Source organism: Cebus imitator, unplaced genomic scaffold, assembly GCF_001604975.1.
Source record: "Cebus imitator isolate Cc_AM_T3 unplaced genomic scaffold, Cebus_imitator-1.0 Scaffold3, whole genome shotgun sequence".
NCBI lineage: Eukaryota > Metazoa > Chordata > Mammalia > Primates > Cebidae > Cebus > Cebus imitator.
The window spans coordinates 4286954-4296427 of NW_016107318.1; the positions used below are offsets into that span (position 1 = coordinate 4286954).

A 9474-nucleotide genomic window follows, 5' to 3' on the forward strand; every position below is an offset into this window, starting at 1 on the left:
TCCTGGGTTCAGGCAATTCTCCTGCCTCAGCCTCCTGAGTAGCTGGGATTACAGGCACGCACCACCATGCCCAGCTAATTTTTTGTATTTTTAGTAGAGACGAGGTTTCACCATGTTGACCAGGATGGTCTCGATCTCTTGACCTCGTGATCCACCCGCCTCGGCCTCCCAAAGTGCTGGGATTACAGGCTTGAGCCACCGCGCCCGGCTGGACAGTTATTTTAATTGTTCAAAAAATGGGGTGTTTATGGAATAATGACAGAGGTTGATGCCATGGCAAAGAGTGCATAGCACATCTTGGATTTTGATTAGCATGGATCAGCATTTCTGTTGGACTCATGGAGAAACAAGATAGCTTGTTTTAAAGAAGCAATTTGGTATGATTGTTAAGAGCATGAATTCTGGAGGCGGGTTGCCTGAGTTTAAAATCCTATGAATCATTTACTGGCTATGTGACTTTGTAGTTTACTCATGCTTTTCTGTGCCTTGATTTACTTCTGTAAAATGAGGGTAATAGTATCTACTTCATAGAGTTGTAGGGATTAAATGAATGTTCATGTGTGTATCACTTAAAAGAATGGCACATAGCCCTAAAAAATGTTGCTACTTTTTCAGTGGTATTTTTACTACTTGGAAAGAATAGGTCATGGTTAATAAGTGAGAGGTGACAGCAATTGGATATTTAAAGAGACAAGTTAATAAAAATAACTTTAAAGGTCATGAAGTTTAGTTTCCCTATTTTGCAGTGAGAAATTGACAACGAAATGTAGTGTTAGCATTTTGTCCAACATGTCACCTGGTTGTAGTTACTACTCGGAGCATTTTAGGACAGTTAAATGTAATGTCTTTGCAAGTTGGCTTAACAAAACAGAAATCGGTTAAGCATTATTAATTATGATGTGGCCTGCATGCATGATAAGGATGTAAAATACCCTGATTTGTTGAATAAATTAAAAAGGGAATTTTTTGTGCTATTAAATTTTGTGATACCAGAAAAGCCAAAAAGAATATAAATTACAGATCTAGATGGGGTTCCAGTGACAGAAAAAGGTTGTGATGTGGATTTTAGTTTGATAGTGAACCAGCTAGCTGCCACATTATCAGTGAAGTGTTCAGAAGACAATTGATAGAAGACCCAAGCAGTTTGGGAATATATATTGTCAAGATAGTTGGCTCATATTAGGTGAGTAGATACAGAGAGAAGAGCTGAAGATAAGGACCTGATTTATGTGATTAAAATGAAAAAGAGATAGTAAAAGTGAGAATTATAAAAAGAAAGGGAACTACTGCTGTTCACAAACAAGCTAAAGGAAATTTAATTGCTAATTTGAATTTAATTTAAATTGTATTTAATTGCTACCGTTGATTTTAGTAAATTTTACATGTCTCATTATTATGGCAGATAAAATAGGTTTTGAAAAATGAATGAGGAAAGGAGGGAAAACCTAAAATTTGTTGTTTGTGAATATAAGAGGGTAGAAATGGAAGATTATTTGGCCATAGAGTTGTTTAACCACTACTGTGTTTTGCTGATTTGCCTATGTCTTCCTTTTTCTGTAGGGCCCAGTAAATCCTTTAGGGCCACCTGTACCCCATGGGCCCCATGGTGTCCCAGGCCCCCATGGGCCTCCTGGGCCTCCAGGGCCTGGAACTCCAATGGGACCATACAACCCTGCACCTTATAATCCAGGACCACCAGGCCCAGCTCCTCAGTAAGTATTGGGTTTAGTTCTGGGCTTTTCCCCAAAGATTCTCGTTTATGGACTGTATTTTTATACTGATTTTTCTTTTCAGTGGTCCCCCAGCCCCATATGCCCCTCAGGGATGGGGAAATGCATATCCACACTGGCAGCAGCAGGCTCCTCCTGATCCAGGTAAAAGATGCTTATCATTTGTGTGTTACCTGTATTATTTCCCACTCCTGTTACATTATTAAATTTTGTATTTGTCTACATTTGTATGCATCACCTTCACTCTACTCTTTCAACAGTGTTAGGCACTGCCGCCAACTCAGTGTAGAGGACTGAGATGTATATGATCTTTGCTTTTATGGAACTTCTTTCTGCTTGCGTTTGACTTTCTTATGAGTTGATATAGCAAAATGTTAAAAGCTAAAAGCTACCGGAAAGAGTATGGTGCAGTAGGTTTTAGAAACCAGTGATGTCAAATGTGTAGTGTATTAATTGTGGCATTATCTATGAAAAAATAGTTTTTACACTTACAAAATTATGTGATAGGGGCTGGGCACTGAGGCTGAGGCTTGAGACCAGCCTAGGCAACATGGCAGGATCCATCTCATTTGTTTTAAGTTAGCTGGGCAGGGTGATACGCACCTATACTTCCAGCTGCTCAGAAGGCTGAGATAGGAAGATTGCTTGAGCCTCAAAGTACTAGATTGTAGCGAGCTGTAGGTGCACCACTACACTCCCCTGGGCAACAGAATGGGACCCCATCTCTTTAAAAATATATATATATGTTACAGTCTAACAGAGTGTTAAGTATTTGTGCATTAAACTTCCAAATTGTCAAGTAAGATAAACTGTCTCTTCTAGTACTCCTCATGTGACAACTTCATGTGAGTAAAAATCAGGCCTGTGTTTAATAACTGCACGCTAAAACTCAAATACATGTAATTATTTTCTATATTCAGATCTGGATTCTGCATATATATCATATCCTGTTCTGTTCTTGCATTTTTCCATACCCTGTAGTTTGCTTTCCATCTTTGTCAAAGAGTCATTCTTTGAAACCAATTAACATTTATTTATGATCCTTTTTTTCCCACCTGCTACCTACTTTTTAGACCTCTTTCACTGGAGTAGTTTCAAGGAAGGTATACTCAATTATGGCTTACTTTCTACACATATGTTCATCCCTAAAAAAACTTGAAGGAATTAATGTAAAGGAAATTGCCTGATTGTTAACTTCATAGGAAGGGTGCTGTGTGAAATATGATGTCATGGCAGTTACCAAATAACCACAACTTCCATTAATTCAAGGAACAACTTGAGTTGTGCTAGGATATGAGTATGCAAAGTTGGGATTGTGTTCTATAGCAAAAGAATGCACTCCCAGCATAAGCAACACTATGATAGAAGGGCTCACAGGGTACAGAATATAATAATTTTTGGAGAATGAAAGGGCTTTTCTTTCCCTGATATCAGCTAATTGGGATAGTATCTGTAAGCTAGTAATGAGGTTCAAGAGTTTAAGTAGGTTAAGGGGCAGATTTATATTGTGTAACTTGGATCTGCCAGGATTGTGTCTTTGAGCACTATTGGATAGGTAGCATGATTGAGGAAAAAATAATGGGAACAAGAATTGGAAGTGGTCTCTGTATAGCAAGTTGAGTTTCTCACTAGGAGTAGTAGTGAAGTCACCACTGTAGAAGCTGGTCAGTGAATGTGGTTGCAGCATGGTCTTTGGGTAAGAAGTAACCCATTTAACTAAAACCAGCTGGCTGGCCCAGCTCAGATTTATCAAAGGATTACTGGGTTTCTGCGGTAGGTATTGCTTGTATTAGAATAATGTAATCTTTTAATAATTACCTGAACTAAAACTTTTTTCAAAAAAAGTCTTAAGGATTTGTGTGTAGTGGTCAAGAATTTAGACTTCAGAGTCATATAGACCTAGATCAGTCCTAGTCCTACAGTTTGCTAATTGTGAGAATGTCAAGCAAGTTTTTGAACTCCTCTAAGCTTTCGTTTTCTTATCTATAAGGTGATAAATGAATCTTGGGTTGAGTGAATATCTAGTAAATTCTTACTACATACTAGTTAGTCATAACTGAGACTGGTTTTTTTGTGTGGTTTACACATTTGGGAGTAGAAATATCACTTCCTAAAGTCTGTTTTATCTCAAATTCTTTATCCAGGCATTGTGTCAAGTGAAATGCCTAGATTTCTTGATTAATATACAGATAATGACTGGGTGCTGTGGCTCACACCTAATGTTGCTGTAATCCCAGCACTTTAGGAGGGTGAGGTGGGTGGATCACCTGAGGTCAGGACTTGGAGACCAGCCTAGCCAACATAGTGAAACCCTGTCTCTACTAAAAATACAAAAATTAGCCGAGCATGGTGGCAGGCACCTGTGATCCCAGCTACTTAGGAAGCTGAGGCAGAGAATTGATTGAGCCCAGGAGGTGGAGATTGCAATGAGCTGAGTTCGAACCACTGCTCTCCAGCCTGGGTGAGAGAGTGAGACTCTGTCATAAATATATATACATATATATAATATATCTACCTAAATATATATATTTAATGACACTTGAGATATATAAACATTGAACATAGAAAAGCAGTACATTGGGCAATTGAGAAAAGCTTTTTAGGGTGTCCTAATAACACCTTGTAATTATATTACCTTGTAATGAAGACATGGTAGAAAATTGAAAAGTCCTAATTGTATGATATTCCTAGTATAAAGGACAGAATCAAGTTATTTCTGGTTTCTAGAAGATTGAGAGGTCTCAAACTGTTCATAAATCAGTTGATGTGGGAGATAATTGAGGGTCAGTCCAGTGTAGAGGAAATATAACATAGCTGAAAGCCTAGACATGGGCATAGTGATTTCTGAAAAGTACACTCACTGTGTTGTGGCTGGAGCTTGGGTGTTGAAGAGATACGATAGGGAGAGATGAGGATGAAATAGAAAGGATAAGCCAGGGGGTTCAGACTGTTAAAGATGCTGAATGATAGGCTATACTTAAGCTTTGACTATCCTGAAGATTCTAGAGAATCAAGAATTTCAAGTAGGATAATATCAAGTTGATAACATTCAATGTGAAATAGGATGAAATGTGGCTAATCCTTTTTTTTTTTAAGATTTTTATATTTTCATTGAAAATAAGGACAAAGTTTATTGTTCTAAAATAATTGTTTCTTTCTCATACAGGTTAGCCCCTAGAAATGTTTTTCTTTAGTCATCTGCCAAATAGAGCTGTTTGTGCTTGAGGCGAAACCAACCAGTTTAGAAAAAAACAAGGGCACAGGATGGTTTGAGACAGAGCGTTGGATTTGGAGCCAAAAGACCTTTATTCACATCCCAGTTATGCTGCTCAGTAGTTTTTTAACCTAGGAAAGTCACTTGATCTCTGAGCCTTGGTTTTCTTTAATAAAAGCTGATGGTGACAACAAAAATAATAGAAAATTTAAAAGTTTTAATTTACTTTTTTAAATGTTCTAGTTGATTTTGGGGACTGTGTATTTGCCAGAGAGCTGGGTGTGTGTGTGTGTGTGTGTGTGTGTGTGTGTGTGTGTGTGTGTGTGAGAGAGAGAGAATTACAGACTTCACAAGCAAATCTTGAACTTTCATTTATTAATTCTAGCTAAGGCAGGAACGGATCCAAATTCAGCAGCTTGGGCTGCTTATTATGCTCACTATTACCAACAGCAAGCACAGCCACCACCAGCAGCCCCTGCAGGTGCACCAACTACAACTCAAACTAATGGACAAGGTAACTAAAGAACTTACTATATGTGAAAGTCAAAACTTGTGTTTGGAATCGTGTATGATGTAGATCACTGTATAATACATAAAATTTCTAACATTTAATTATGATTGAAGCAGACTTTTCCTTTTTTAAATTGTTGCTTGGAAGTAATTTCAGACTTTACAGCCTGGCGTGGTGGCTCACGCCTGTAATCCCAGCACTTTGGGAGCCGGAGGCGGGTGGATCACAAGGTCAGGAGATTGAGACCATCCTGACTAACAAGGTGAAACCTTGTCTTTACTAAAAATAAAAAAATTATCCAGGCATGGTGGCACATGCCTGTAGTCCCAGCTACTCGGGCGAATCAGTTGAACCTTGGAGGCTGAGGTTGTGGTGAGCCAAGATCTTGCTGTTGCACACCAGCCTGGGCAACAAGAGTGAAACACTGTCTCAAAAAAAAAAAATTCAGACTTTCATAAAAGTTGTAAGAACAATTCCAGGAGCACCCAGACAGCCCAGCTGTTAATGTTTTGTCCCCTTGTTTATTCTGTTACCATCTATATCATATATCTGTGTCTGTGTGTATTTGTTTAAATTAGCCATTACAATTAGTTCTGAAGGAAACTAATTATATCCAGTATAATTAATTCTGAAAGAAATTCATTTAAGACCAAACTGTAGACATGATGCCCTGTTGGGTACTTCTTCAAAAATATATAACCATCATACAGACCTCCAAATCAGTAAATCAATTTGGTATATTCTTTGCATCATTGTGGATTTCTGGTTTTTGCAATAGGTTATATTTTTAAAGTATTTATAATGTTGATAATCCGATTATCCTGAATTGGCCAGTCAGGGAGTATATTCAGGGTGGTGCCTATATCCTTTTGAAATACCTGTCATTCTTGTAAGCACTTTACTGTCTGGCACAGTAAGATTGTTATTTTTTGCTTTCTGGGCTCCAGCCCTTGAGTCAGCCATTGATTGCTTCAAGGAGCTCTGATTCCTTTTAGTAGAATGGTGGTTCGAAGCAAGACTGAGTATGCTTGTTGCTACTGAGGTGTCATTGCTTCTAGCTTCTTTCAACAGAGCCAGGAAATATATTTACATACATGCATACTCACATATACATACCAAAAAATACATAAACATTGATATCTGTATATATTTTTTAAAACTATGTTCATATCACCACATACATTTCAGCGTTTTGGGGTTTTCAAGCCTTTTCCTTTTTTGTACTTAGAAATGGTGAGAAACCTGGTATCCTCAGTGTATTCCCTTATTTGATAGACATTTACTTATATGTTCAGCATAACCAGTCATCCAGATAGTTTGGTTTTCTTCTCTGTCCACCACCTCTGTATCCCCAGTACATTCTATCTTTGGCATTGCAGAGTACCTCCTTCCTACCCTCACTGTCACATCGCAGGCACCTGCCAGCTCCTACACCCAAGGATCAGAAGAAAATGCCTAAAATTGCCTTTTAAAAACTTTAATTTCGTTCTTTTTTTTGTTTTGCTTGAACAAGGAGATCAGCAGAATCCAGCCCCAGCTGGACAGGTTGATTATACTAAGGCTTGGGAAGAATACTACAAGAAAATGGGTATGTTTTATACATTTCTTGAAAATACATAATTAGGTTGAAACACTTAACAAATATACATTAGAATGTTGGAGATTTGTTAAAAGCATATTCGTATTACCTTAGATGACTTTCATCCATTTATTAACTCTTAAAACCTTCAGGAAGAGAATAATTGAATAAAATCACTGGACTTGTAGACGTATCAAGACAGTTGCAAATGATAGTTTTAAATTTGTGTTTACATAGCAAGGAAGTCTTTTTATTTCTAATTGCATTTGTCAAACAGGTATTAATTGGAACTAGAAATGCCCTCCCTGGCGCATACAATATTGGACATTACAATACTTTTGACAATGACAGTTATATATATTATTAGTCTAAATGGCATAAGGTTAGATTTTAGTGTGTCAAGCAAAAATTGATTGTGTCTGATACCATTATTTTTGCTGCAGAATAAGCAGGTAAGAATTAACCTGCATTGGTGTAAAGTAAATTACTTAACATTTGCATGTTCTTTCAGCTACTATATAGCATATACTACATGCCAAGCATAGTGATAGATGCTGAGACTACAATTATGGGCATACTGGCTAAGAGTACTGCCCTTTCAGGTATCATATGCTAATGGGGTAGGTACGTTTGTTAAGTAATTTGCAAACTACAAACTGCTGTGAAGGAAGAGAACTGTATCTTCACTGATATTTCACATATACAGATTAGAAACAGTACAAAACTTAGCTGCAAAACTACTAAGTGATGGAACCAGAATTTGGCTTCCAAGTGGGTCTGCTTCCCAAGCTTGTCTCACAAATTTGTCTGTTTAGGGACCATTTGGAACCTGATACTATATTTCTGGACAGATCACTATGTTTCAGCTGCTTTTGCTCTTAGTTATTTAAAATTATCACATATTACAGTTAGATGTCACAAATGAAAGCTAAATTGGTAAAGTTGCCTTATCCTTCACTAGCAGAAAAAGAATCTATAGGTAGAGTTTTGTCATAAGATAATGGTCTACTTGTGATTCTCAATGTAAATTGTAAATTTCAATGTTTTCTTTGCCAAACAATGTTTTTCCACAGAAAAATTTCTAGAAGGGTGATGATTTTAATCTTCTAGGTGTAAAATTACATATCCCTGGTGATAACAATGTTCTGCATAACTGGTTTGTTTTTAAAGAAAGAAAAATATGTTTTTCCTCTTAGAATGGCTTTTTAGGAGAATCATGCTCCTTCTATTTCTGAGACTGTAACAGATTAATTTATGTTCTTCTGACCTAGCTTAGGCAGATCTGTAGTAGCTAAAATTCTGCAAAAAGAAACCTTCAACTTAAAAACAGCATACTCTGGTTAAGGTTGGTTACATAATTTATTTTCTGACCTGGGGTCCTTTTTAGAATGAACAGGGATGCTTTTAATCATGCCCTGACAACATAGTGGTCAGGACCTCTAATCAACTTAACTTTAATGAAATAACATCACCATTTTAAAAGACTTCGGCATGAGCCATGCGCAGTGGCGCCAGCTGCTTGGGAGGCTAACGATGGAAGGATCCCTTGAGCCCAGGAGATTGAAGCCAACCTTGGCAGCGTAGTGAGGCCTGGTCACATGTTGAGGTTAAAAATCATTAGCTTCAACTTCTATTTTCTCAGTGGGTAATGGTGCCTGGATATGTGCCTAGTTATTATTAAGTAGGTAAAAACAAAGGCCTGTTAATGGATTTAGTTAATTACTGAGGAATGAGTTTGGGTTCTGTGCTTTTTTTTACCTTATTGATTATTTGTAATGTGGCCATTAATATGCTTACTGTTTAGTCTTCTTACCTTTTACTTGCTAAAACTGAGTAGGTGTGTTGAATTTTAATTTTTATTGTTAAGGGAAGACATTTCACCTTGTCTTTATTTTTTTACCATTTCCCTGCCAGTTAGAGATACTATGCTAGATGGTTTTGAATCCTTTGTGGGAAAATGTGGCATAGAAATAACTTAATTAAGTATTACTGCATAATAATGCTGTATGACTAAAGAACCTCGTTACCCCACTTTTCCTGTTGTGTGATTTTCTGTAATACCACAATAATCACCTGTTAATTTTATTTATTTATTTGAGAGGGGTGTCTCACTCTCTCACTTAGGCTGATGTGCAGTGGCACAATCTGAGCTCACTGTAACTCCACCTCTTGGGTTCAAGCAATTCACCTGCCTCAGCCTCCCAAGTAGCTGGTATTATAGGTGCCCACCACCACACCCAGCTAATTTTTTGTATTTCTAGTAGAGATAGGGTTTTACCACGTTGGCCAGGCTGGTCTCAAACTCCTGACACCAGGCGATCCACCCACCCAAACTGTTGGGATTACATGCATGAACCACTGCACCCACCTTTACCCTGTTAATTTTATGAGCAAAATAGGGCAGTTTTGCTCATGTATGTGTATCTTTTTTTTTTTTTTT

The 9474-nt window shown here is 37.5% G+C and overlaps 1 protein-coding gene across 1 annotated transcript in view; it reads left to right on the plus strand.

The window, feature by feature from the left end:
- FUBP1 (far upstream element binding protein 1) overlaps positions 1-9474 on the plus strand; it is a 38048-nt gene that overhangs the window by 19471 nt on the left and 9103 nt on the right. The window contains exons 12-15 of the mRNA XM_037739249.1: positions 1561-1712; positions 1795-1874; positions 5330-5458; positions 6969-7043. Of these exons, the coding sequence (XP_037595177.1) occupies positions 1561-1712; positions 1795-1874; positions 5330-5458; positions 6969-7043 (436 nt within the window). The remainder of the gene's footprint in view (positions 1-1560; positions 1713-1794; positions 1875-5329; positions 5459-6968; positions 7044-9474) is intronic.